Source organism: Sminthopsis crassicaudata, chromosome 4 (genome assembly GCF_048593235.1).
Source record: "Sminthopsis crassicaudata isolate SCR6 chromosome 4, ASM4859323v1, whole genome shotgun sequence".
In the NCBI taxonomy this organism is placed as follows: domain Eukaryota; kingdom Metazoa; phylum Chordata; class Mammalia; order Dasyuromorphia; family Dasyuridae; genus Sminthopsis; species Sminthopsis crassicaudata.
The window spans coordinates 100028545-100055852 of record NC_133620.1 but is presented as its reverse complement, the minus strand read 5'-3'; the positions used below and the strand labels follow the sequence as shown (position 1 = coordinate 100055852).

Sequence of the window (27308 nt, the reverse complement as noted above, 5' to 3'; positions counted from 1 at the left end):
TATGCATCTGTTTTCTCTTCCATTAGTTGTGAGCTCTTTGAAGGCAAGAGCATCTTTTCCTTTTTCTTGTATCCCTAGCGCTTAGCACAGTGCTGGGCTTGTGTTAGGTACTTACTTAGTGGTTGGCTGATAGTCTTAACAAAAGGTATTGAAGACCTGCACTAGAGTAGTTTCTGCATGAGTGGAGAGAAAGAAGAGGGATTTATGTACTGCGCATGAGAGGAAGGAGTTTCTGAGTCACTGTCTAATGTCCCATAAGCCTGACATTCAGGAAGCTCGCTTGGTCCTTTTATTTAGATTATTTTCATTCATTCATTTATTTTGTTGTTTCCTTGTAACTGTATTTCCTCTGATTTAATAGAGATGGTTTCCCTCTCCATTTCACAAGTGAAATGTTGTGGTCTCTCTCTTTGCCTCTCCTATCAACTGCTCTCAATGCTTGGACCTGTAACCTTTACTGTCTTCTCCAACTTCCTATCTCTCCATTTTGGTAGCATGTGGGACTGACCCACAGGGCCTGACCATTGGCCTGTGGAAAGATGGAGTGATGTTCCTTAAATAAGCAAGTCAGTCCCCTCAATTGAACCCGACCTCTGGGCAGAGCTCTGGCCATTCTGGTCACTGGAGGTGGGAAGAGCATAAGCAAGATCTTGGTGCTCTCATCTGATGAGGAAGACGTCTGGGAGTTGGAGAATGAATGAATTTTGAAGTACTTGCAGGCCCTCTGCTAAATGCTGGGGATGCAAATACAAAAATCCGTTCCCATCTTCCAACCGTATCCATACTGACAAAATTAGGGGGGACCATGAGAGGCAATTTCTTCCTGATGGGGCTACCCATACTTCTCTAAGAGGGATTAACAGAATCTCCTTCAGAGATTTCCTAGTCTGATAGAAGAAACGTTGTGGTTTGGAGGATTCCCATTCTGATGGGGAAAAGTTAGTTTTTTTCTGGGGTCACTGAGGGAGACATAACCATCATCCTCTGGGAGCTTCCTGTTTGAGAGCTGAGACTTTGGGCTACTTACAAAGGAGCATACCAGAGAGATGCCTTGTCGAATATGACAGGCAGGGGTATGCAATTTGGTTTAATGTGGAGGTGTATTTTTTTAGCTATATTTTAAAGGGTGTGAGAAATGTGGGTTGGCAGGGAGGAGAGGAGAGAGAAGGGAAGAGGAAAAGAGAGAAGAGGAGGAGGAGAAAGAGACCTGTGAGGATGACTATGTGCTGTGCTAGTGCTGTAATGCTTAACCTCAGTCTATGGACAGGTGAAAGGATCTTGCATGGAGAAAAAAAATTCATCGTATTTTCACAAACCTCTGACTGATATTTAGCATTTTCTTCAATTGTTTAAAAACATTAATGTTAGAAGGGGTCCCTTGGCTTCCCCAGGCTGCCAAAGAGGTCTATGATATACATTAAAAAGGTTAAGAACCCTTGGGATAGACTTGGCAAGGCCTCGCATTGTTTATATTAGCCTATGTGACTGGAGCCCAGCAGAGTGGGGCGGGCTCCAGGCAGTTAAATCTTGCTCCATCGGCCATTTATGTTTTTGTCATTCCCCATCTTTCCCCTCTTCTTCCCTTTCCTCACCCTGCTACAGCACTGGGAAGGGGCTGGATCTGCTGACAGGCACCCCTTCGGCCTCCCGCAGCCTTGAGAAGCCCGACTCGGAGAACATCCCGCCCAGCAAACAGCACCATCACCACCACCAGCCCCGAAACAGCGTCCCCAAAGCAGAGCCAGAGACCAAGACCAGAGGGGAAGGCGACGGCCGAGGCTGCGAAAAGACAGAACGGAAGCTGGAGCAACCAGAAATCAAGAAGGAACCACTGGCGAAAGCCAACGGCGTCCCCGATGGGCCAGAGCCAGCGCTGGAGCCCGGCAGCCCCTACCCAGAAGCCCCGCGAGTGCCCACGGGTGGGGAGCGAGGGACCCAGCCCAATGGCTGGCAATATAGTTCTCCTAGCAGGCCAGGGAGCACCGCTTTTCCTCCCCAGGATGGGGAGAGCATCAGTCACCGTCGCAGTTTCCCACCTCGAACCAACCCAGACAAGATCGCTCAGCGTAAGAGCTCCATGAACCAGCTACAGCAGTGGGTGAACCTACGTCGGGGAGCACCGCCACCTGAGGATCTTAGGAGGTGAGCTGGCCGGGGAGGCTTCGGGAAAGGGGCTGGCAGGGTGCCACTGGTGTCTTATTGGGAACAGAGCCGTGCTATTGGGTAAAATAGGCTCGCGGACCCATCAGCTCCACCCAGACCCATTCTACTCTCTCATCTCCCTGTCTCTGAAGTTCTCATTCCTGTCCCTGGTGGTCTCTCCCTAAGGGGCATTTAATTCTAGGTCCTTTCTCCAGGGATGGCACTGCTAACACGGCTAACCTAAATTCTTTACCTGGGTGGCTTTTCCCCTGAACCCCACTTTTTCCATCTTTGAAAAGGTGTGTGGGGTTATACCGGACATACAACCTTTAAGTTTACTTCCAACCCCAAATTTAGGATTCTGATTCTGTTCTACAACCTTTGCAAGTCAAGTAGTTGCTCTGGCCTTAATTTACCTTATCTGCAAAAATAAGAGACCTTGAAGTTTCTTCTAGCTCCAAGTCTTTGCTCCTCGGACCCAGGTTGGGACCACTTTCTTTTTTCTTTCTTTCTTTTTTTTTTTTTTTAATTCATTTTTCCAAATTATCCCCCTCCTCCCTCTACTCCCTCCCCCCGATGACAGGCAATCCCATACATTTTACATGTGTTACAATATAACCTAGATACAATATATGTGTGTAAATACCATTTTCTTGTTGCACATTAAGTATTAGATTCCAAAGGTATAAGTAACCTGGGTAGATAGACAGTAGTGCTAACAATTTACATTCACTTCCCAGTGTTCCTTCTCTGGGTCTAGTTATTTCTGTGGGACCACTTTCTTGAACGGGCTTGAGAGTGCCCAGCACTGGTTCCTTGGGCCCTTGGTCTGGCCTCCTGTAGGTCTGGATGACCTTCTCGGAGGAGACCTCAGACTCTGCCCAGAGAGACTTTGATTCTAGTATGAATTCTGGTTTCTGCTTCCATTTATGCTGAGGTATAAATGAAAAAATAGCCTCTATTCTCTGGGGAGACTAACTTTGCATTTAAAAAGAAGCCAGAAAGATGTAACTTGAAGAGCAGAATTTTAGTCAGCAATGAGCCGGTTGAAGACGTGAGTAGTTTTTCTATTCTGTGTGGGGAAAGGGTAGAAGGAAGGGAAAAAGTCCTTCCCTGGCTCCTGAAATAGGATCATAGATTGGCAGTTAAAAGGGGCTTCCGGGGCTATCTGGTTGTACCCCCTCATGGAGGTCCACATGGGTGGTAAATGGCAAAGTCTGACTCCAGATCCTTCCTGTGCTCTTCGCCACTAAGACCAGCTGTAAGACCAGCACTGGGTAATTGTTTACTCCCTGCTGCTGCATGTCTTGTTGATTAGAATATAAGAACAACCAGGTAGTAGTGTAGATCGAGAGCCAGAGTTAAATCCAGCTTCGGACACTTACTAGTTGTGTGACCCAGGACATATCATTTAACCATCAGCCTCAGTTTCCTCATCTGTAAAATGGGATTAATAATAGCACCTCCTGACACCTACCGCAGTATTATTGTGAGGATCACTACATGCAAAATGCCTTGTACATTTTAAAGATCAAATTAAATGCTATTTATTATTATTATTCCTAATTTAGAAGATATGGAATGGGTCTAGGGATGGAGATGAGAAATACCCAGCAGTGTGATATCATAGACTATTTGCCCATGGCTAGAGAACTTGGATCTCTAGACACAGTTCCACCACTTATGGGCATTGGGATCTTAGAGTTATTTGAATTCTTCCAGCCTCAGTTTCCTCATCTGTAAAGTGAGGCTGTTAGACTAGATTGTGGCTTTAGAATTGGAAAATGCCTCAGAGATTAGTGTTTCTTTTCTTTTTTTTTGCTGATCCACTGGCTCAATTATTACCTCTTCAAAGAAGATAGAATGCAGAAGCATCATGTGCTTGCTAAGTGTCAAGCTCTGCGTGCTGGGGATATAAACAGAAAACCAAGATTGTCTGGATGCTGATGAGCTCACTTTCTGATTGAGGGAGACCCCATGTAGAGGAGAAATGCAGTCACAGGTGGATGCAAGGGTTCAGGAGTCTTTAGGGGGCAGCAGGAGGGAAAATGACAATGCCACGAGGATTTGGAGGGCACAGTAGCAGGACAAAGGGTACTTGGGGGGGTCCCCTGTTTTATCAGAGGAATGGCAGTTTGTCACTCCCTGCTACTGAAACAATGTTTTCCCTCAGCTAGAAGGAGGAGGAAATATTAGTGGGATCTCTGCTGGAGCAGGATGGGGAATTGAAAAAGGTTCCCCACCACTCTGCTTATTTGGGTGGCTCTGCCCTTGGATACCCAGGTGTGGACAGCTGAGGTTTGGGCTGAGGTGGTGGGTTCTGCCCCCCCCCCCCCAGGGGCTGATGATTTCACCTTTTGGATGGACACTGATGATTACATGCAGCTTTTATCCCTCTCCTGAAGTCCAGTCACACGCCATCACCCAGATGTCCCATAGATGTAGCACGATAAACTGAACTCATAATCTCCCCCTACCCCCAACCTGTCCTTTCAAACGTGCCTGGTTCAGTTGAGAACATCACATTCTAGTTACCCAGATTGGTAAACCGGGAGCTATCTTTAAGCCTTCTCTCTCCCTCGCTCCCCATCCCCACGTCTAATGAGTGGCTTGTTAGCTTTACAACGATCGCATCTCTTGTCCTCAGGACTCAGGACTACCAGCTTAGCTCGGCCCTTGTCCCCTCTCACCTGGACCATTACAGTAGCCTCATAAATGGGTCTTTTGGCTCCCAATATTCCCTCTCTAATCAATCCTCCACCAAGCTATTTAGGAAAGCTGTCACTTTCCTAACGCATATGGATCTTCTCAAAGACCACTGGCGTCTGCCAAAGCATGGAAGGTTTTGTTAGCCCTCGGAGAGAACTTTCTGGCAGGGAAGCTGATGGATAAACACTACAATAGGTCCCTGGGGAAGCTCTAGAAGAATAACTCATTTGCAGTAGATTTTTAAGGCGGTAGCTGTAGTGGCTAGGTAGTGCTATGGATAAAACACTGGACCCGGACCCAGGAAGATTCATCTTCGTGAGTTCAAACTTGACTCCAGTGTGTGTGAACCTGGGCAAGTCACTTAATTCTGTTTGTCTCAGTTCCTCTGTAAAATGAGCTAGAGAAGCAAATGGCAAACCACTGCAATAACTTTTCTAAGAAAACCTCAATTGTAAAGTGAGCTGGAGAAGAAAATAGTAATCCACTGCAGTGTCTTTGCCAAGAAAACATCAAATTTAGTCTCAAATACTCACTAGTGACCCTGGGCCAGACAGTCCTGTTTGCCTCAGTTTCCTTAGCTGTAAACTGATTAGAGAAGAAAATGGCAAACCGCTCCAGCATCTTTGCTGAGAAAACCCCACATGGGATTGTGAAGAGTCAGACATGACAAAATGACTCGACAACAGTAGCTGTAATGTAGGGGATAGAAATCCGAGTCAGTAAAGTCTGGGTGCAGGTATTCCTAACTCCACTTCTGATATCTATTATGTGGGACCTGGAACAAATCATTTACTGTGTCCCAGGCAACTCTCTGATTGCAGACAGAGAAGAGAGAAAAAGAGGTTCCTCGTTAGGAATTCCCTCTGTGGATGAAATCATAGGTTCCCTACAAAATAACTTTGTGTTAGTGTTGTCCTTTCCTTACAGCTCTGCATGCCTAAGATGTAGTTTAAGTGACATTATCCCCATTTTACAGTGGAGGAAACGGAGAGTCCCTGGGTTACACAATTCATGCCAGATTTAGAATTTCCACCTTTCTACTTTATCATTCTTAATCTAATTGTATGTAATATTATGCACATGTTATTAACTCATTCTGTAAAAGAGATATTTTTATTTATGGATTTGCATGTGCATTTGAAGACCCCAGGGGCTCAATGGCCATAGATTGAGAACTTCTTGAATAGGTTTCTTTCAATGTTGCAGCAAGTTAAGGATTTGTGCTTCTGTTCCCTCTTTTTGATTTTCAGCCCCTCCAGGTTCTACCCTGTGTCCCGACGAGTCCCTGACTATTATGGCTCGTACTCCCCCCAGTACCCAGATGACTTCCAGTACTACCCCCCAGGGGTGCGCCCGGACAGTATCTGCTCAATGCCAGCCTACGATCGGATCAGCCCGCCCTGGGCCTTGGAGGAGAAGCGCCACTCCTTCCGAAACGGGGGCAGCACGGCCTACCAGCTCCGGGAGTGGAAGGAACCCCCTGGCTATGGGCGTCAGGACGGTGTCTGGATCCCCAGCCCTGCCCGGCAGCCCGTCTACTACGATGAACTGGACGCTGCCTCGGCCTCCCTCCGCCGCCTCTCCCTGCAGCCGCGTTCCCACTCTGTGCCGCGGTCACCGAGCCAAGGGTCTTACAGCCGGGCTCGAGTCTACTCCCCGGCCCGGTCGCCGAGTGCCCGCTTTGAGCGCCTGCCGCCTCGGAGTGAGGACATCTACGCGGACCCTGCTGCCTACGTGATGAGGAGATCCGTCAGCTCCCCCAAAGTGAGTCTCGATTCTGGTCCTGACTTTTGACGCCCCCCTCACCCCCTCAGGAGTCCAGGGAAAATCTCTCGGGAGGAATGAAAGAGGGGGGCGTGTGAAGGTGGGATAGGACAGCAGGGTGAAATAGGTTTGCATTTTCCTACCAGCTCTAATTTTCTGACTCTGACCTTCTGACTTTGGGCCAGTCACTTCATTTCCCTAGGACTTGCCCTTTTTTGGTTAAAAATATAAGGGGATTGGACCGGATCATCTCCAAGTCTCTTCCAGTTTTTCTGTCTGTGAGACATTAGCACACTAGGGAAATGGCTTTCTGTCATTCCATCAACTTTAGCCCATCCGTTCATTAAAATGTAGGGCAAGAACTCTTTTTGTCTCTTTTTGTCTCCCCAGCACTTAGTCCAGTGCCTGGCCCATAATAGGTGCTTAATAAATGTCATCAGCGGGACCTTGCCCTTGTGGCTATCCAGTTACTGTGGTCGAAACCACGGTCTCTTACATCTGCTCTACGGGAAAGGGGAGAAGGAGCTGCTTATTCCTTCAGGTCTTGAGCCCCATTGCCAGGGACATAGCAGCTTGAGGTCTGCTCTTGGAGGAAATAGGCAGGATGACCTTGCTTAGACATATTGCTGTGGGAGTCCACGTCCTGACCACCTTATGCTTCATCTGCTCTGTCTTCCAGTACGATTACCTGGGTGACCGGAGGCCTGTCCCTGCAGGAATGTTCCCTTACAACTATCCACCATCTCCCACGGTCCATGATAAAATGGTATGTTCCTTCCTCCCGCCGTAGGTTTTTCGGGATCTCTTTCCCTTCTTCCCTCCTGTCTGTCCCCAACCTTGAAGGATGAGTTGGGACAGTGGTCAGACATGCCTGGGGCCTGATGCTGTCTCAGAAAGTAGCCACGGGACGTCCCGTTTGCTTACCTCCTCATCTGAGCCTGGCATTAATTAGCCCAGAGGTCCTGCTCTGCCCCTGAAAAGCCCACCGTGCTCTGGACCCTTGGATGAATAAGCAAGTGAAATGCTTAGGGAATATTGAACTCTAGGCCTTTTACCATGACCTCCAGGATATGGAGCAGGAGCAGAGACCAGGGTTACTGGTGAAGAGGAGAGACAGGAAGGTCATTCCCAGCGCCATGGCTGGCCTGGTCCCGGGCAAAGGGAATGAGTAGCTTGCTGTGGTGCCCTATAAGGACTTTAGCTGTTCCTTTAGGTCCTCTCTGAAGTATATTCCTAAGATTTATGTGCTCCAGAAATACCCACTATTTCCAATGCTTTTCTAGGGCACATTAACTAAGGGAGGAGCTCCAGGGCCATAGCTGTTGGGGAAGCGTCCCCATGCAATAAACCTCTCTCCTCCTCCTACTTCTGTCTCCCTGCCCCTCCAGTAGAACAGGCCTTTTACCTAAAGGAATATAGCTTTGTCATCAAGTTATTTCCACTCCTGCAGACTTCAGTGTCCTCTCTGTGAAATGACAAGGTTGGATTCATTGGATTTTCCCCTAAGCTTGAAGTTCCAGCGTCCCTTATGATATCAGAAAGAATCCCTCTCCCAGACCTTTTGGGAACCTTGGATGAATAGCGGCAGAACGCATAGGCTGCAGGGGAAGGCAGCAGGGGCCACCCGCTTGGTTCTTTGCCCTCCTGCCTCCTCCTCGAGTGGTACCACAGGACCCTCCCCTGTCCCAGCCCCCAGGCTCACTTCCCCTTCACTCCCAGCTGAGACACAGGAGACCCCAGGAGCAGTTGGGAGGGGGCTGTTCCCTCAGAGTCTGAGCAGCTTGGACATCCCCCAGGCGAGGAGCAGAGTGGGTAGCCCTGACTTAGGGAAGGTGGACCAGAGGACATTGCTCAGGGGACAACCACCCTTCTGGCGGGGGGAATCCTACAGGGAACTGCAGAAAACAAAAACCAAAACCAGTTATCTCTACACATCCTCATCTTTTCCTCCCCACGGCAGTCCCCTTTCTGGAATCCCTCAGGACCCAGAGAGGCTCCCCTTTGTCCTTGCCCAACTAACACCTAACTGCTTTGCTTCTTCTTTTCTGTTGTTTTCTTTTGTCCTGTTCCTGTTTGTTTGTGTTGCTGGTGGGGGCCTCTTGGCCTCTTGGTAGGACGAACTTTTAGATCTTCACTTGCAAAGAAACCTAGAGTATTTGGATCAGCAGGTAGGCCAGAGCTGGTGCGTCCCTCTCCATCCCCATCCCTCCTGTTTCCCGGCCTTCCTTCACCCAGCACTGCCTTCTACCCATCCCCATCTCCCATCCCACACCCCCCATCTTATAATCTTTGTTGGCTTGTCCCCGTACCACCAAGTGGCTGGTCTTTTTTTGTTTGGTTTTGTTTTGGTTTGCTCCTACGCCCTTCCTCTTCAGAGCCCTTTAGGGCAGGGGGTGGTGAGGAAGAAAGAGAGAGAGCCATAAAGGACAGCATGAATAATGAATACCACCTCCTGTTTTATATCACCCAGCCCCAGACCAGCCCCAGGAGGCAGATGGGAATTTGTATTTTTCCAGGAGAAGAGAAGGGAGCAGCTGTAGCCTGAGCTCCAGCAGAGACATGTGCCCAGCTTGCCCTAGCGATGCTCATCCCTCCGTGCCCTAACTCCAGGGGCAAGGCAGAGTCGCAGTGACAGCAGATTTCCTCTTCCTATTGTCCAGAGAGGGTCAGCTCGGCTTTGTCCCTCCTGTTATGCTTCAGTCAGATTTTCAAAAAGCACGAACTGTGGCTGGTTTTACCAAGTTGGAAAGGTCTAGAGTAAGGAGACCAGCCGGGCAAAGTTCTCACATAATAGTGACCCCCAGACAATGAACGCCTTTGACCGCAGCAACTCCTAAAGACCACCTGCTACAGTTTGTGGAGCTTTGGTCCATATGGGTGAAGGGGATGGCAACACTGACTTAAATCTCGGGTCTTTAAAATATCCCAGGAAGGATGAACTCTGTAATACGTCAACTGAGGCCCGTCAAAATGAAGCCTCTTGTTTTGAGTCAAGTTTAGCAGAAATAGGTTTGAGACTCAAGGCCTTGACTCCCTACCTTTTGTGTCTGAGAAGGGAGTGAGACCCACTCTTCTTGTCTTCAGCTCAATTTAAATACTAATGGAGCATCTAATGGAGCCAAATACTCCCCTAAAGCCCTTCCCGGTGTGGAGAAGTTTTTGTGGGGGGAAGTCTATGCCAGAGGCAGGCAAGCCCTAGTAGGTTTTTCTAGAGATAATGTCAATTTGCTTAACCTCTCTGCTCATCACTGACTCGGCACTGCCTGATCTGCCCTTCAAAGAGAGACCTAAAAGAGTGCAGAGAGGAGAATCCCCAGGAGGATTGCTGCTGTTCAGTCATTTTTCAGAAACTCATTTGGGAGTTTCTTGGCAGAGATACTGGACTGGTTTGCCATTTCCTTCTCCAGGTCATTTTACAGATGAGAAAACTGAGGCAAACAGAGTGAAGTGACTGTATAGGGTCACACAGTTATTTAGTATCTGAGGTGGATTTGAACTGAGGGAAGAGATGTTTTCCTGAGTACAGTTCCAGTAATCTGTCCACTGAATCATCTAGTTGCCTTTACAAAGCTGAAAAGGGATTGTCTTATCATTTTTCAGTAATGTCCTACTCTTTGTGAACCCATTTGGGGTTTTCTTGGTGGAGATACTGGACTGGTTTGCCATTTCCTTCTCCAGCTCATTTTACAGATGAGGAAACTGAGGCAGAGTGAAGTCCAGGGTCACACAGCTAATTAGTATCTGAGCCTGGATTTGAGGTCCTCAGATTTTTTAGTTTCAGGACCCCTTTATGCTTTTAAAAATTATCAAGTACCCTAAACCAAATCTGGGTTATATCACTGCATTAGAAATCAAAACACCTTAGAATTATGAAGTTTTGTCCTTGTGGACACCCTTAAAGACTTAGGTAAGTTCCTAACCCTACTTTGATTACAACTGGACTAATTAGCTGATTTCTCTTTGAGTCACCTGGAGAGAATCCCCTGGCTTCCATTCTCTGATCCCAGCCCCAGGATGCCAAACCTGCTTGGGATTCTGCAAGGAGGGAGTTACGCCCCTTCCTGCAATATCTCCTGTCCTAGGACAAAGGCTATTCCATCAACCTGGATGCTTCTCAGAAATTGACTTTTCACATGGCTGCCCTACAGATGAGATAATCAGTTAGAATAATGCCTCGCATTCACTGTTATTTCCCAAACTCCATCAATCAACAAGTATGTTTGGAACACCTACTATATTTACAAGGCATTGCGTTAGCTAGCACAGATATAATGGAGGAAATAATAAATCAGGGCTTAGAAGACCTGGATTCTAGTCACAGCCCTGCTGCTGTGTGAGTCACATAAGCTCTGCGGGCCTCCGTTTCCTCATCTGTAAGGTGAGGAGCTTGGACTAGATGACTCCTAATGTTCTAGGTTTGGATCTCATGATCTCTTTTTCTCACCTCATTTGCCCCTTACATCATCCTTAAAGGACTAGGAGGGCCAAAGCGGATCTCCCTCAGGAGGGGGAAAGGATCCAAAGAGCCTGTGAAGTGAATAATATACCCAGTGAACCTGGCCAGAACGCCTCGGTCTCTGGACGCCCATTCCAATATCAGCATCTTTCCTTCAGCTCCAACCCCTTGTCCCCTGAGGTTACTCAGGAGGAGAAGTGAGGTGGACAGATGCCTGGAAGCAACTACACCGGGCGTCTCTGAAGCTATTTGTTACCACTGAAAGGAGATGGAAGCTTCCTCTCCTCCTTTCCCTTGTATACATATTTATATGTGTATTCCCATTATGGGTGCTTAGTAAAAGCCTGTTGATTTCTGACTTGATCTAGTTGGAAGAGAAGAATCAGAAAATCTTTAATTGGACTGAAGCATTGACAGGAGGGGCAATGAGATGGAGTGATGGATAGAGGACCGACACTATCTTTTTAGAGTCTGACTTCAGACACGTAGTAGCTGTGTGGCCCTAAGCAAGTCATTGTCCCCCGTTTGCCTCATTTCTTCACCTGTAAAATGAACTGGAGAAGGAAATGGCAAAACAGCCCAGAATCTGCCAAGAAAACCCCAGTTGGGGCCACAAATCATCAGCCTAACTAAAAAATTACTTTCGTTCCTTACTTCTAAAATCACTTACTTCCTGCACTTTTCCCCAAACACATCTGGCCAGGAAAGGCGAGGGCAGAGTTGAATAAAAAGACTCATGTGAGGTAAGTGAGCAGGGCCATTATTAGCAAATCTTGGAGAAGAGAAGGAAGCTCCACGGCTAAGGTTTTTAAGACTAGTACAAACATTTGTCTCCACATTTCTGCCTGCTCAGCTGACAGGCAAATACAACTCCTCCAGACTCTGGAATGGGGACTAAGGACCACATATGTGTTTGGGGAGAGCTAAGGGGTGTGCGAAGGGGAGACATAAATCTTTAGGAGGACTTCTCCATGACTACAGTCTCGCCAGCCCCGGCTACGTGATTCCATGGAAAGAACATTGTACTTGGAGTCAGGACCTGGGCTCAGAGCCCAGCTTGGCCACGAGCTAGTTGTGTGACCTCCTGAAAATCTCCTCACCTGCCTCTCCTAACCTGCCTACACCCAAGCTGCCTCCCAGACCTGCTCCCCTCCCCCCTGCCTAAAAACCTCCCTCAAACCTCCCTAAAAAACTCCTCTGTCTTTTGCTGTCTTCTCCTTTGGAATGATTGCGTTAAAGGGACACAGTCAAGGATATTTCCTAATTTGTCACCTGATGGTCCTGCTCTGCAAACACACAGAGGGCATCCAAGAGCTTCTCTTACCACTAAAAAAAATTCGGCAAGTTTTTCCCCTTTTCTGTCCCTGATGCCTCCTGAAATCCAGTAGGTAAAAAAAAATCAAGAGTCCTGCCTTCAGTTTCTTCTGCCATTGAATTGCAGACCCATTCCCGGTCCTGTTCCGTGTTATTTTGTCTCCTCATGGTCATGACACGGCAGGCCATCCAGATGACCCTCCAAGGCCCAATCCGGCTTTCCATCAGCCTCTGTTGTCCCTTTAACATAGCTTGCTTGGTTCAGCCCTCCTTATTTGCTCTGCAGCCTCATCCAAGCTCCCCCTGGATGCGACAGTAACAGCCCAGCTCTGGAAACTGCGATTAGCAATTTCATGTTACCGTAGAGCCAGCGAAGGTGGGTTGGGATGGGGAAAGCAAGCTCCAGGCACTGGAAGGGCTACCTGTCCGGCGGGGCTTTGGCTTCTGGCTCTCCCCTTTTTGAATTAGTTCAGATTTCAGGAGAGCAGTCATTTAAGCAGCGAGCCTGATGGGACTCAGCCAGCTCAGGTCTCGGTTACCTCGCAGAGCGTGCCTCCTGTATCCTTGGAACTGAGCAGCGCAGGGGCCTGGAGAACAGGAACAGGGAAGGGGACGTGGCTTTGGTGACTCCCGCTGAGACCCTGACAAGTGGCAGGGATGTCTGTGGGCTGGGCTTTTTGTTGTTGTTGTTTGTTAAACCTTTGTCTGCACAGGTATGGTAGCCTCCTGCCCCTCCGTATAGTCCGTATTGTAGGGCAGTGCGATGTATCTTGGAAGGCAAATTTCAGAAAGAGAAACTAAAAGAGAAGGAAAATACAGATGAGTCCCACCCGACGGTGGCTAGGTGTCCAGAGAGAAAGCTTGCCGCTTTTCCCTAAACCAAACCAAAGGTCACGTCCAGTGACGGAGGTTGGGGAGCACGGCAACAAGTTGTGCGTGTGTGTGTGTGTGTGTGTGTGTGTGTGGATGGATGCACGAGGGGCTTGTCTGTCTGAACTGTCCCTTCCTCCCTCTGCTGCAGATGAATGAGAGCGAGACTCTCATCAGTATGGTGAACCGAATGGTGGAAAATTCTTCCCCCAGGGCCCAGCTATTCATGCAAGTAAGACCCCTGCCTGGCAGCATTCACTGCTAATGTCATCTCAGCTGCTTGTGCATGATAGAACCAACTCATCCAGGACCTGGGGCTTCATCTGCCCCATGCTCCTACCTACCCAGTGTCATCTCCATTGAAATGCGCTCGGCCCAGCCTCCCTTTGCCAGCATCATCCCGGCTCTGGTGCTCTTCACTTCGTGGGGAACATCAGAGCCCATTTGCCACTCCATCCCAGCCATCCATGCAGCACCTGGCCAGCGCCAACATCTCACGCTGCCCTGAGGTCATCAGTGCTCTGGGGGTGGGAGGCGTTGCCCTTCATTGCCCAGAACTGTTCCATTCCTGACAAGAGCAGATTGGGCTGAGGGTTTGGATAGGAGTATTTGGAGCCATCCCAGTGCCGGGAACCTTGGGGGGGGGGGGCGTGATATGGCCTCCTCACCAGGCAGGACATCCTAGCCGAGGAATTCCTTCTGAGCTCGTCATTCTGGCTGAGCCCTGTCTAGCAGAATTGGCTCGTGAACGTTCTCATCCTATGTGGCTGCTTTTACTCACTGCAGCAGAAGCACCCCTTCCCCAAACAGCTAGTTACATTCCCTGCTCACCCTAGGGAATCATTCAGTCACGCCGCTCTAATTTCCCTCCCTCTCAGCACTGGAATGGACCTCAGAACTTATTACAGGAGGAGGGTCCAAAAGGTGAATGTAACATTTCCAAATCATCCCTAAAATCCACCTGACTTCAGAGGAAAAGAGGCAGGGGTATCCCCATGTCAGGGATGGGGACTCAGGTACCTCAGAGTGAGAAAGGGGCGGGGTATCCCCATCTCAGGGATGGGGACTGAGGCACAGACTGAGATTTCTCAGCCCTTCAGCTAGTAGAACAAACCCTGGCTCCAGCCCAGATTTTGGAACCACAGTCAAAGATGCTGATGGAGGTTGACCTTGAACAGCAGCTGGATGAAATCTGGGAGGTCAGCATCCCCACCATCTCTCGCTTTATTATCCTCCCTGCCGTAGTAACCGACTTTCTCTCCAACAGGTTCCTTCTTACTCAGAGGTGTTCCGGGATGGCCTCCACACCTACAAGTTAAACGAGCAAGATACCGATGTAAGAGCAGCTCTCCCCGCTTCTTCTGTCCAGTCCAAGCTCTTCCTGCTGTCGTCCCTCATCTGCCCTCTCCTCCATGGAGGTTCTCTCTCCATCCATCTCTCTTCCTATTGGTTTTCCATCCATTTGACTCACACACTTTGTCCAAACCAGCTGCTCCCTTTTTCTTACCTCCTATTCCTGTTTGCGTGGACACCTCTCTCAGGCTTGGATCCCATCCCAGGTGGAAGAGGGGCTTATCCTCGGCCCCTGGCTCTCCCCTGACTGTGGGACGTGGTGTTTGTGAGGGTCAGGGAAAGTGAGAGGAAAAATCAATTAGCCAGGATTTATTGGCCACTTATTCTGTAGTTCCTGCTTTCAAAGGGCTTATAGTCTTCCAGGAGGCATTGTGGTTCAGGGGAAAGAGCAATGACTCTGAAGCCAGAGGACCTGAGTTTAAACCTTTGATACTTATACTGGTGTGATCTCAGATGAGGAGTCAGTTAACTTCCCAGGACCTCAGTTTCCCCATTTGTAACTTGAGAGTGATAGGCTAGGATGAGAGGCTTGGACTAGACAGTCTCTGAGGGCCTGTACAGCTCTAGAAATGTACTGATCCTAGTAGGGGCTATGGACATTAGCATTATCTAATAGAAGAGGGAGCTAGGGATGCAATAGAGAGAACAGCAGACTTAGAGTCAGGAAGATCTGAATTTTAATTCGGCTTCAGTTACTTGCTAGTATGACCCTGGACAATTCATTTATTAACCTGCCTACCTGACTTTCTTTGTAAATTCAGCATTGAGACCTACAGAAGTCGGGAGACTGGGTTTAAATCCTGTATTGATATTTCCTAGCATTATCATTCTGAGCAAGGCGTAACTGCCCAGAGCCTCAGTTTACTTATCTGTAAAATGAAAATAATATGCTTATAATGCTTATCTTAGAGGATTATAAGGAAAGTTATTCAGAAACCTTCAAGTCCTGTATGAATGTGAGTTACAGAGTAACAGAGAGAACCTAGCCTTAATTTAGTAGCCTCCTCATTGTTTTGTGATCCTGGGTCTCAGTAATTGTAACGTTGTAGTAATATCTGATTACAATCATACAAAGGAGATGGTGAATCCGGACCTATACAGTTATTAAGTCGGGGAATTCCTGGTGTAGAAACTACTCTGTTTTAATAGAGATTGGCAATAACCAGAGTTGTATGGGGTGCTGAGAGTGGGGTGACTTGTCCTTGGTCACACAGCTAATATGTTGTAGAGACAGGACTTCAGTTTGACTCCCAGGCTAGCCCACTTTGCTACTCCTCTGTTGCAAGTATCCCATTTTACAGATGAAGAAACAGGATCAGAGAAATGTTACCCAGGTTCACATAGCTAGTGAGAGACATAAACGGGCCTTGAATCCAAGACTTCTCTTTCCAGTTCCATTGCTCTGCCAGTCACTTCAAACTGAGTACCAAGGAAAAGTAGGAGGGATTGCTGGGCACAAAAAATTCTCAGTCCCTTGGTTGTTAGTTGACTCACTTCAAGAACAAGTTAGTGCCTCCTTTTCCATTGGGATCTTGGGCAGGGTCTCTTCCAAAATGAAAGGACCCATCCCTCAATTTCTCTGTTGCCCAGGTAACTGAAGAGTTTTAGAAAGCCTGGAGTATTGGGGGGCATTGTAGATCTCAGCAGGGTGGTAATACCTGGTGAATGAGTCCAGTCAATTCAATTCCTTAGGCTCCATGATTTAAGTTGTTCACCTTCCCCTTTTCTTCTTCCTCCCTTTTTTCTCTGGACCTCAGAAGCTCCTTGGTAAGCTGTGTGAGCAGAACAAGGTGGTGAGAGAACAGGACCGGCTTGTGCAGCAGCTCCGGGCAGAGAAGGTGAGGGCTCTGAAGGCATCCCAAGGTCAGTGGAATGGGCCAGAGACGTAGTCCGACAAAGGCTACCTCAGAGATCTGGGCTGCCATCTCTATCCATCCATGACAGAGGAATGAATGTTCCTATTGTGCCTTTTACTGAGCTCTTGTCCACTCAGTGGCCTGGGGAAAACAAGGCAGGTTTGAAGCTTTCCTTGAGCAAGCTGGTTAAGTCCCCATGAAACCAGACCACTTATTGCCCTCTGGGGGAATCCAAACCTTTCCCAACAGCCTTACTCTCCCCGTCCTCAGGAGAGCCTCGAGAGTGCTTTGATGGGCACCCACCAGGAAATGGAAATGTTTGGGAGTCAGCCCGCCTATCCTGAGAAGCTACTGCATAAAAAGGAATCCTTGCAGAACCAGCTGATCAACATTCGGGTCGAGTTGTCCCAGGCCACTACGGTAACTGGGGGAGGAGGGGAATTTCAACTCCCAGAAATTTGGTCTTTTAGGAAACCCACCTGTCCTTGGAGGGGAGTAACGAACCAGCATCCCCTCCTGGCCTGTGGTAAACACGTTAGCTTATGGACAGTAAAATAAATAAAATGGGGACTCACTCATCCTGAGGTAAAGTGGGGAAGTAGGAGATCTAAGAGGACTTTGTTTCCCTGGCTGTTTTAATGCCTGTATTTCCAATGCTCACAGAGACCAGGGGAGAAGAGGCAGCTCTGTCCAGCTTGCTCCGTATGGGCACTATAGTCCATCTCCAGTGAGAGATGGAAGGAGGAGGATCTAAGAGCCCAGCGGCTCAGTTTGGGCTCTCTTCCTTCCTGCCTGTAGGGTCTTGGATAAATGACTTCCTCTCTCTCAGCCTCAGTTCCCTTATCTGTAAAATGAGGGGCTTTGGCTTTCTAAATGAACTTACAACTCCTTCCCCCACCTTGGACGAGTCAGTGACCCCAGGGAATGAAGCCTCCTCCTGGCTGGGACACAATTTACTAACTGGCTCTGGTCTTTGTTGCCTTCTCCTGCTTAAGTTCCTTTGCTTCCCAGCCAGCCGGAATGATCAGATCTTCTATGGGGGAGGACACAGAATTAACCCCTTCCTGCCCACCCATGTGCTTGGGCTGATGGAGAGTTTTGATTTTTACTTTAAAGCTCTTATTTCTGACTAATATCCTCCAGTGAGAGAGGGATAATTTCTTCTCTGGTTCTGTTTGGAGAGGCTGTATATACGGGGGGGAGCAGGGATGGGGAAGGAGCAAGGATTCTCCTCCCTCCCGCCATGATTTAACCAGCACTAAGGTTTCTGTTTCCTGGGCCATTTTTCTTTTTGCTCTCCATGTAACATGCCCAACATGGGCATCCCAACCGGGAAAACACCCCAAGCTTTTCATCTTCGCCTCCACCTCTGGACCACCTGGCTCCTGCTTCTCGGGACTTGGGGGGAAGGGGAACTGCTTGGTGACAAGGCTTTCTCAGCTGTCCTCCCCTCCCCACTTGCTACAGGCTTTGACTAACAGCACGATAGAGTATGAAACTCTAGAGGGGGAGGTCTCTGCCCTGCATGATGATCTTTGGGAGCAGCTCAACTTGGACAACCAGGTGAGCAGGGCCCTAGCACAGGGGGAGGGCCCCTTCAATCCAAGGCAAAAGGGAATTTGTCAGCTTTCTCACCTGCCTTAAAGCCCAGGAGGTTTAAGGAGGCAAAAGAGAAAAAGCTAAAGGACAAGATTATAGTTACTAGACTTCAAGTCTTAGGGACAATTCAGATTCGAGAAAAAAAATTCTTGATATAATGTTTTTAAATCACAGGAAGGTAATGGAAGGAACTGTGTCACCTCCTTTCTTGAATTATAGAAGAGAAGAGACATTTATCAGTTTGGTTTCTTTATAGGTTGCCCGGAGGCAGGGGGATAAATGTGGTGACCTCCAGCATCTGGTTGCTTTGTAGCACTTTCTGTCTTGCACGAAGGCCTACCATTTCTTAGCTAGCTTTGCAAACCACATTTCTCACCTTCTAACCAACTCGGCTCCTCTCTCCCGTCTCTCTCTGCTTACCTGTGGTTCCCCCGGTCTCCATCTCTGCCCTTACTGTGGAGCTGATTAATGATGGGAACAGTGAGTCATGACCTCCTCAGAAGAGCAGGCCTAGAATGCCCTAGTGAGGTGCCTTGTGACACTGAAAATAAAAAACAAAAACCGATGCACAGGCCCCTGCTGCATCTAACTCATGAGATGTTAAACACGCGGTGGCCTTTGGCTTGGTCGCCAGCCCTAGAGTCTGGGTGTAACTCTTCTACAAGAAGGGAAGAGGAGGGCCTGCGAGTGCTCGGCACTGCCACTGCCTCCCTCGTGTGAGAACAGCCCTTTGTTAAACCTTCAAGCACGATATAAATATAAATTATTCAATTGGTTCAGAAGCAGCTGGTCGTAGAGTGGATAAAGTGCTAAAGCTCAAGGAAGAGACTTGAAATCAAATCAAAGTTTAGATACTTCTTAGTTCAGTTTTCTCCTCCGTAATATAGGATACTAAGTATACCCACTTTCCAGGATCAAATGAGATATATTTGTAAAGCACTTTATAAATCCTTAAGCACTGCACAAATGCTACCTATTATGATGAATGCAAAAAACACAAAATGCATGTAATCTCCCAGCATTCTTGTAAATATGGGGTCAGGGAAATGTGATCTGCTATTATTACAAGAGAGGAATGTGGAATAAACTGGAAGTGAAGGTCGGAATATTGCCCACGTGGAACTCGCTCTCTAACAGGGTGACATGATGGGACTGGCCTGGACTTTGAGGTCAGAGAACCTGGGTTTGAAGGTAGAGTCTATCGCTAAGTTAGGTGATGTAGGGGAAGTTATTTCATTTTTTTGTGCCTGAGTTAATTATAGGGAACAGATGAGGGAATCCTCAGGTTAGATTATGGGGCTAAATATCATGGCCCTAAATCTGGTCTGAGCCCTTTTTTCTTCCAGTCTGTTCAACCACACCCTACAATGTGCTCCACAAGAGGCTGTTTTATAGAAGAAACGTCTATGGGCAGGGTGACGATCCAGCCAAGAGCCACATTGGGGCCCCCAGTGAGAGTCAGTCAGTCACCAAGCACTTGTTAAGGGATTTCTGGAGGCTGGGCATTGGGCTAAGAGCAGGAGATACAAAGAAAGTCGTAGCCCTCCCTGATGCAGGCAAGATGATGAACGTACAATATATACACGGCAGATGGACGGCACAGTGAATAGTACTGGACCTCCTCAGGAGGAGCCTTAGACACTTACTAGCGGTGTGATTCAGGGAAGTCAGTTCCTCAGTCTCCTCATCTGTAAAATGAGCTGGAGAAAGAAAAGGCAAATCATTCTAGAAGAAAACCCCATTTGGGATCACAAAGAGTCAGATACCATTAATTGATTAAACAACAATAAGAAATTGAAGGAAGTATCTGGGGGAGGACACTTGCTATGGGCGGCTTGGTATATTAGGCATGTTTTCCTGTAGAAGATAGATTTTAATCTTATTTTTTTTTAAAGGAATTTAGGAAAGTGAGGGACATTGTGAGAATCACAATCAGTACAAAGACATGAAGTAAAAAAAAAATTAAACTTTGTGTGCAAGGAAAAATGAGAAGCCCAATGAAGTTGGACCTTGGGAGTAAATGGACAGGAATAAAGTATAAGAAAATGGGAGATTATGAAGAAATGTAAATATCAAATGGAGAATTTAATATTTATTCCTGGAGAATCAGAAGGATCCTGCTGCTCCCAGTTCTAGGCTTAGGGACTGAAAGGAGAAGATGGTAAAGGGATCTTGAGCTGGACAGATGAATGACTGGAGGGCTGAGGAAGGACAGAGAAGGTCGGATGAGGAAGACTCGGAGCTGGCTCCTTGCCTTTATGCCTGTGCCTTTTTCAGAATGATGTCCTTAACCGGCAAATCCAGAAGGAGATCTGGAGGATCCAGGATGTGATGGAGGGCCTTCGGAAGAATAACCCATCTCGGGGCACAGATACTGCCAAGCACCGAGGTGGGCACTCATCCCCCTTCTGCTGGCCTGGCCCATCTGGTGTCTTAAACCTCCACGAGCCCACGCACTGTAGGCCTGACCGTAATCCCGGACATCCCCTGGCTTGAGCATCATCTTTAGGGTGGTCATGGCTCCCTGCCCTGCAAAGGGCTTTCTGGGCATTTGGGACCAGTGCTTTCTAAGGGCGCTGGAGTGATCCCCATTTTCCTAGAGTTGAATTATCTCTCCCAAATAGGTGAGGGACACTCCAGAGGGGTAGACTCCCCAAGCAGAATATCTAAGAGCTCAAGCTCCTGGATACAATTCCCCTTCTTCTCCTTGATAAAGTGCAAAAAGTATAAGTTTTTCCCTCTGGTTATTTTCTTACCCTATCCCAATGGAACTCTGATTTAGTTTTTTTTTTTTTTTTTTTTTTAAAGTCATCTGTTCTCTCTGTGACCCTAATGTACTCTGTTGACCTTTCCACTAGTCTGAATTATTTGTTAGAAGAGACAGGTGAGCCTATCCCTTTAAATATCCCAAGCACTGGCTTTGGGCCTGTATGTCCAGCCTTTTTGTACCAACCTCACCAACTCTTACCTTTCTCCTCTTCTCTTTTCCCAAGGAGGGCTCGGCCCTTCAGCCACCTTCAGTTCCAATAGCCCTGCAAGCCCCCTCAGCTCTGCCAGCCTCACCAGCCCCCTGAGCCCGTTCTCCATGGTTTCTGGCTCCCAGGGGTCTCCCACTAAGCCTGGGCCTCATGAGGTAAGGGGAAAAAAAAAGATGGAATCCCACATTTCTGGAGGGGATGAGGAGGGAGGAGAGGAAATCTTCATGCTGCATAAATTACCCATCTATTCCAACTCCTCCTAAGCACTGACTTATTCCTTTCCAGTTGTCTCTCCTTGCCACACGCCCCTCATCCCACCTGCCCTGTGTTCTTTCCTCTGTATTGTTCTTTTTCTTCACCCTCACTCAGATCCGTTCCTAGGGAGAGCACTTTCCTGATGGCTTTGAGCTCAGGGGTACCCCTGAGTGCTAACTTAAGAAGCAAAGCCCGCTGGTACCATGGTACCCTGACCAGAATTGGGGGCCAGAGCTTCTGAGCGTGAGAGAGTTTAGGAGACGTGATGTGATAAGTCAGCGCCTTCTTTGCCTTTTTTGACATTCTTCAGTTGCCTTCTTTGGCATCTGCTGGTCACCGAGGCTTACAAAGCAATAAAATACTCTCGGGGCAATTAAAAGATGAAGTCTAAATATAAGGATGGACATAAAGAAGTATAAGGCTGCATGTGCATGTTTGGGAGGGAGAGGAGGGGAACGCTCTCTCTGGATAGGAGATGTCGGAGAAGGTTTCGTGGAGGACGTGGAGGAGATGGCCAGGCAGGGTTTGGAAGGGCCAAGGACAAAGGGAAGGCATTCCACATGGGCTCAGCAGCTCAGAGACGGCAACCACGGAACTGTGCCGGGCTTACCCCACACCTCTCTGGGGCTTACTGGCCAGGTCACTTAGAGTTAAATGGTGGATCCCTGCTTCCCATGGAGTCATTAAAGGAGCTGAAATGATACTTTTATGTGAAAGTCTTTGCAGACCATAAAATGCTCTCTAAATATTATTTTGTGGAGAAGTCACGAGAGAAAAGGATACAGCGGCACCAGACAGAAAGTTTTGAGTATTAGGGAGTTTTAGCTTTGTTAGTGTCCCAGGACTTGCCAGAAGTGTTCATGGTCCGGTTTTTTGTTAGAACCTCGTGGTGGAGAGTGAGTAGTGACCTAGGAGGAGGCTTGGGCCTTAGTTCTAGCTCTGCCACTTTGGGCAAATCCTTTTAACTTCCATGCGCCTCAGTTTCCTGACTGGTAAATGAGGAGGATGAACAAGTGGGTCCCTTTTGGGCCAGCTAGGTGGTACAGCAGAAAGAACACCAGACCTAGACTCAGAAAGACGTATCTCCCTGAAGTCAAATCCAGCCTCAGACATTTCCCAGCTCGGTGATTCTGGGCAAAACACTTAACTCTGCTTGCCCCAGTTTCCTCATTTGTCAAAATGAGCTGGAGAAGGAAATGGCAAACCACTCCAGTATCTCTGCCAAAAACCCCAAACGGGGTCATGAAGAGTCAGATGGGAATGGTTCACAACAGGAACAAGGTTCCTTTTAGAGCTAACATTCTGCAGTTCCGTGGTTCCACTAACGCTCTCTTCTGTCCTCTTCTCAGCGGCTGTTCTTGCTCATAACACTCTGGCTTCCTCTCTGCCTCAGGAACCTGGCCCTCCTCGGCCTCCCCTCCCCAAAGCGTATGTCCCCCTGGAGTCTCCTCCAACAGTCCCTCCGCTCCCTAGTGAAAGCCGCTTCTGGCCGCACCCCAACTCTCCCTCATGGCACCGAAGTGGCGAGACAGCCAGGGGCCAGGTACCCACTCTCTGCACTCCCTGCGGGCAGGGGAAAGGGAAGGGGGTGCAACGGGGAAAGGAGTCAGGGTGAGGGTGGACAAGGCAGTAGAAAAGGGAGTTGCTTTTTTGCTCCCTTTTTATTCTAACTGTCCTACAGCTCCAATTTTGGGGGGCTTCCTGCCCAGCTGAATCTGTGCACAACCCTCTCTAGGGTAAGGAGAGAGACAGGCCAGAGAACCCCTCTTTCCCCTGTGTCCTCTCTGGACAGGATGGAACATGAGCTCTCTCCTGCATTTCCTCCTCCCTCGCCCCCAGCTTGAAGGCCAAAGACACGCAAGGAGGGTGGTACTGTACCACGGGCTGGCAGTCAGCCACTGGGGAAAGGACAGCTCCTCTCTAGCATACCATCCCATTCTTAGCCTATTCCTAGACTGCCTCGGTTCCCATACCTTTCCTCTCAGTCTCTTTTCTATTCTTTCCAATGAAGAATTGCCTGGTCTCCTTTCCAGGCAATAAGTACTTAAATACTCTTTTTCTCTACAGCCCTTTCCAGCTTTCAGTTCTTGCCTGGAACCCCCCTGTCCCCTCCAATCTTCAGAGATCTGAGGTAGTTTTGGAGAGAAATACAGTATAAAATCCTTGAAATCAGGACACCTAAAGTCTAGTTTCAGCTCTGCCAAATATTATCTGTGTGACATTCGACAAATTACTTAATCTCTCTGGGCCTCTAATGTCCAAGGTCTTTTCCTAGCTCTAAATCTCAAACCCCCTTGTCCTTTAAGGAGCTCTGTGTCCATAAACTGAGAGGATTCTGCCCTTCTGGGATCCTGTTAAGGATGCCCCATTGGCCCCGTTGACTCAAGTTCATGATGAAATCCCGAAAGTTTCTCCCTTACAACTTGGGGTTCCGTACCCTTCAGCCGGTCTCTCCCTGCAACATCATAAATAAGAATGTGCAGAGTGACTGGACAGCTTGGGTACAGGCCTGCTGTTGACCAAGAAGTCCCCTAGAAGCCAGAGTCCCCCATTATATCCCGAGATATGCTGGTGGTCCTTGTTTCTTTCCCTGTATGCTCAGTGGGCTTTAAAGGAGATACTGAGAAGAATGGTACTGAATAAGAAGTGCAGGACCGTTATGTCGGTGTTAGCCGGCTCTCCCCTAAGCTCTTCTGTCATCTCTCCCCAGCCAAAGGGAAGCTATGAGCAGAGCAAGAAGGACCCTCATCAGACGTCTCCCCTGGATGCTCCCAGAGACATCAGTCTCGTGCCCACCAGACAAGAACTGGAGGCTGACAAGCAGGCAGCTCTCAATAAAGGTAGGAACCATTTACATCATTCCCTGGGACGTCTACCCTGCACCAAGGCAAGGAAGCATTTTGTATCAGAGGGCCTTAGGAGTCAAGATTCCTGGATGTTAATCCTCAAGGATTTGAATTTTTTTTTTGCTGAGGCAATTGAGGTTAAGTGACTTGGCCAGGGTCACACAGCTAAGAAGTATTAAGTGTCTGAGGTAGGATTTGAACTCAGGTCCTCCTAGCTTCAGGGCTGGTGCTCTATCCACTGAGCCATCTAGCTGCCCCAGGTTCGAATGATATGGTACAGTAGTATGGTACAGCCTATATATGGCATCTCGTATCCCAGAGGTGTCAAACTATGGCTATTTGCAGCAGCAGCAGATTAAAATGTAATCAGGAAATGTTTGACAAAAGAAATAAAAGTACAACACAGATAATGTTAATTTGTGGTTTTCTAAGTCAACATGTAGCTGTTTCTATTAGAATTCCCTACCACTTATCATGATCCTTTGTCTGACTGTTGGTCCTGTGAAAAGATTGGAGGATGTCCTTGAGTCTCTCTTCCCTTTGTCTGCAAGAAATCCTGTCCCCCCCCCCCCAGCTCCCTCATCTAGGTACCTCTTTGTTGAATACTCTCCCCTTCTAACTCCTCTTAGTTGGCATCGTGCCCCCTCGGACAAAGTCACCCACTGATGAGGAGGCAGCACCGTCAACCGTGGTGAGGAGGAGTGCCAGTGGGCTTTCCAATGGGTCCCTCTCCCGGGTAAGTACCTGATCTGGCAGACAGAGAGGGCTGGAAGAAGGAGAAGGAAAGCACAACTCAAGTTCAGAATATAGAGTTCATTGAGTCCAACCCTTGCATTTGACAGATAAGGACATTGAGGCCAGAGGGGTTGTGATCTCTTTCTCCTTCTGTCTCTGTCTCCCTCTCCCTCTCTCCTTTCCTCCCTCTCTCTCTTACTTTTTCCTCTCTGTCTCTGTGTCTGTGTCTCTCTCTCTTCCTTTCCCTCTCCCTTCTTTTCCCTCTCTCACCCTTTCTTTCTTTCTCTCCTTTTCCCTTCCTCTCCTCTCTTCTCTCTCTTCTCTCTCTCTCTCTCTTTCTCTCTTCTCTCTCTCTCTCATTTTCTTTCTCTCTCTCTTCTCTCTCTCTCGCTCTCTCTCGTTCTCTCTCTCTCCTGTCTCTCTCTCGCTCTCTTCCTCTTTTTCCTCTCTATCTCTGTGTCTGTCTGTCTCTGTCTCTCTGTCTCTGTCTCTCTGTCTCTGTGTCTCTCTCTCTCTCTTTCTTCTGTCTCTCACTCTCTCTCTCTCTTTTTCCTCTCTATCTCTGTGTCTGTCTGTCTCTGTCTGTCTGTCTCTGTCTCTCTGTCTCTGTGTCTCTCTCTCTCTCTCTCTTCTGTCTCTCACTCTCTCTCTCTCTTTTTCCTCTCTATCTCTGTGTCTGTCTGTCTCTGTCTGTCTGTCTCTGTCTCTCTGTCTCTGTGTCTCTCTCTCTCTCTCTTCTGTCTCTCACTCTCTCTCTCTCTTTTTCCTCTCTATCTCTGTGTCTGTCTGTCTGTCTCTTTCTCTGTTTCTCTCTCTTAGATTAGGAAATTCTTCCTTCTATCAGTCTGAGTCTGAGTCTGCCTCTCTGACATTTCCACCTCTTGACCTTCCTTGGGGAGCTCACAGCCTGCCAGGAGCGAGAGGGACTCAGTTGCTCCCCTTGGAGCTGCCAGTCCGATGAGGCAGACAAGAAAGATACATGTGATAAACTAGGGCTTTCCCTATGAAAAGGAGCTGTCCAAATGGAGGCTCCACAGCTCTTTTCTCTGGGAGGATTTAAAGGAGGTCCCTCCCACCATAGGTTAGAACAGAGCTTCTTAAACTTTTTCTACTTATGCTCCCTTTTCACCCCAGAAATTTTTCCCAGGAATAAGTATATCAAATAGTGACACAAGTCAGACATTTACTGACAATAAATCATAATTTCACGACCCTCACGAGACCCCACACGGGGCCACCAGTTCAGAAGCTTTGGGTTACATGGCCTCTGGGGTCTCTTCCAACTCTGCCATTCTAAAAAGATGTGGGAAGATTCGCAGAGAATTTCCCCAGAATACAGGTGAACGTTATGCAGACGTATTCAGGGATGCAGAGCAGCAGCGCAGTGATTGGATGGAACTGGAGCTTGATGGGGTCAGTCCAGAAAGGCTCCCGGAAGGAGGTGGCTTTTGAGCCAAGGCAGGAGTCGGGAACGGCCAGGGGAGGGGCGAGGGAACTAAGGGAACCATCCGGCACCCCCCACTCCCCTCCACACACACACACACCCACCCACCCCCTCCCAGCAGGAGCGTCCCAAGAGTGCAGTGTTTCCCAACGAGGTGAAGGCCAAGATGAGTGTGGAGGAGCAGATCGACCGCATGAGGCGGCATCAGAGCACCTCCATGAAGGAGAAGCGTCGGAGCCTACAACTCCCAGCTGGCCCATCCCCTGACCCCACTGCCCGACCCTCCTACAAAGTGGTAAAACTCCCCCAGCCACCCCGTGGGCACAGGGGGCCGTGAGACTCCCCTCCCCCTGGCCCGGCCAGTGGGCGTTGTTGGGAAAAGGGTGGAAGCTCCTCAGGGGGTGACGGGGAGAGGCCTTTCTGGGGTGCCCGGAAGGGTCACTTTAAACAGAGTTCAGTGCAATTCCACAAGCCTTTGCGAGAGGCCTGCTAGATGTAGAGCACCGCCACGGGCTCTTAAGGAGAAAGAACAGAGAAGGAAACAAAACATGGTTCCTACCTCAAGGAGCTTGCAGTCTGTTTGGAAGACAGGACACTCATGGGAGACCTTTTTGTGAGGCAAAGTAGAATTAAGGGACGACATTATGTGGGGAGTCGTAGGGACAGTAAGGGAGAAGGGCTGGCCAGGGATATTAGGGAAGGGACCTGAGCTGGGCCATGATGGATGGATATGAGTCAGGCAGGAGAAGAGAAGACTGTGTTCTAGCTGGGGAAGGGCCTAAGGGGGCTTTCAGAGCCAGGAGGGAATGTAGGAACTTAATTCCAGAGCTGGAAGAGACCTCAGAGGTCATTTAGTTCAGCTCCATCATTCTTCAGACGAGGAAACTGAGGTCCGTTGTATGCTGGCCCAAGGTCACGGGCAGGGTCTCTTTTTGGGACCACGAGAAGCCAACTTGCCTATTCGGAGCAGAGCGGGGGGGGGGGGGG

At 48.5% G+C, this 27308-nt stretch overlaps 1 protein-coding gene and 1 long non-coding RNA gene across 7 annotated transcripts in view; one reads left to right on the top strand and one right to left on the bottom strand.

The window, feature by feature from the left end:
* Positions 1-27308, top strand: part of PLEKHA6 (pleckstrin homology domain containing A6) — a 202780-nt gene that overhangs the window by 162727 nt on the left and 12745 nt on the right. For 5 of the 6 annotated variants that reach the window (XM_074308902.1, XM_074308907.1, XM_074308905.1 and 2 more), the window contains 15 exons: positions 1603-2142; positions 6102-6615; positions 7295-7381; positions 8730-8783; positions 13407-13487; positions 14523-14591; positions 16366-16446; positions 16735-16884; positions 17932-18027; positions 20341-20452; positions 21057-21196; positions 22690-22839; positions 24007-24136; positions 24772-24878; positions 26440-26616. In XM_074308902.1, the coding sequence (XP_074165003.1) occupies positions 1603-2142; positions 6102-6615; positions 7295-7381; positions 8730-8783; positions 13407-13487; positions 14523-14591; positions 16366-16446; positions 16735-16884; positions 17932-18027; positions 20341-20452; positions 21057-21196; positions 22690-22839; positions 24007-24136; positions 24772-24878; positions 26440-26616 (2488 nt within the window). The remainder of the gene's footprint in view (positions 1-1602; positions 2143-6101; positions 6616-7294; positions 7382-8729; positions 8784-13406; positions 13488-14522; positions 14592-16365; positions 16447-16734; positions 16885-17931; positions 18028-20340; positions 20453-21056; positions 21197-22689; positions 22840-24006; positions 24137-24771; positions 24879-26439; positions 26617-27308) is intronic. The other variant, XM_074308903.1, reaches the window with a different exon arrangement.
* On the bottom strand, positions 16445-27282 carry LOC141565612 (uncharacterized). Its single transcript, XR_012489066.1, has 3 exons — positions 26881-27282; positions 19710-19763; positions 16445-16605 (listed from the first exon to the last, which is right to left on the bottom strand). It is a non-coding gene; the product is annotated as an uncharacterized LOC141565612 (long non-coding RNA).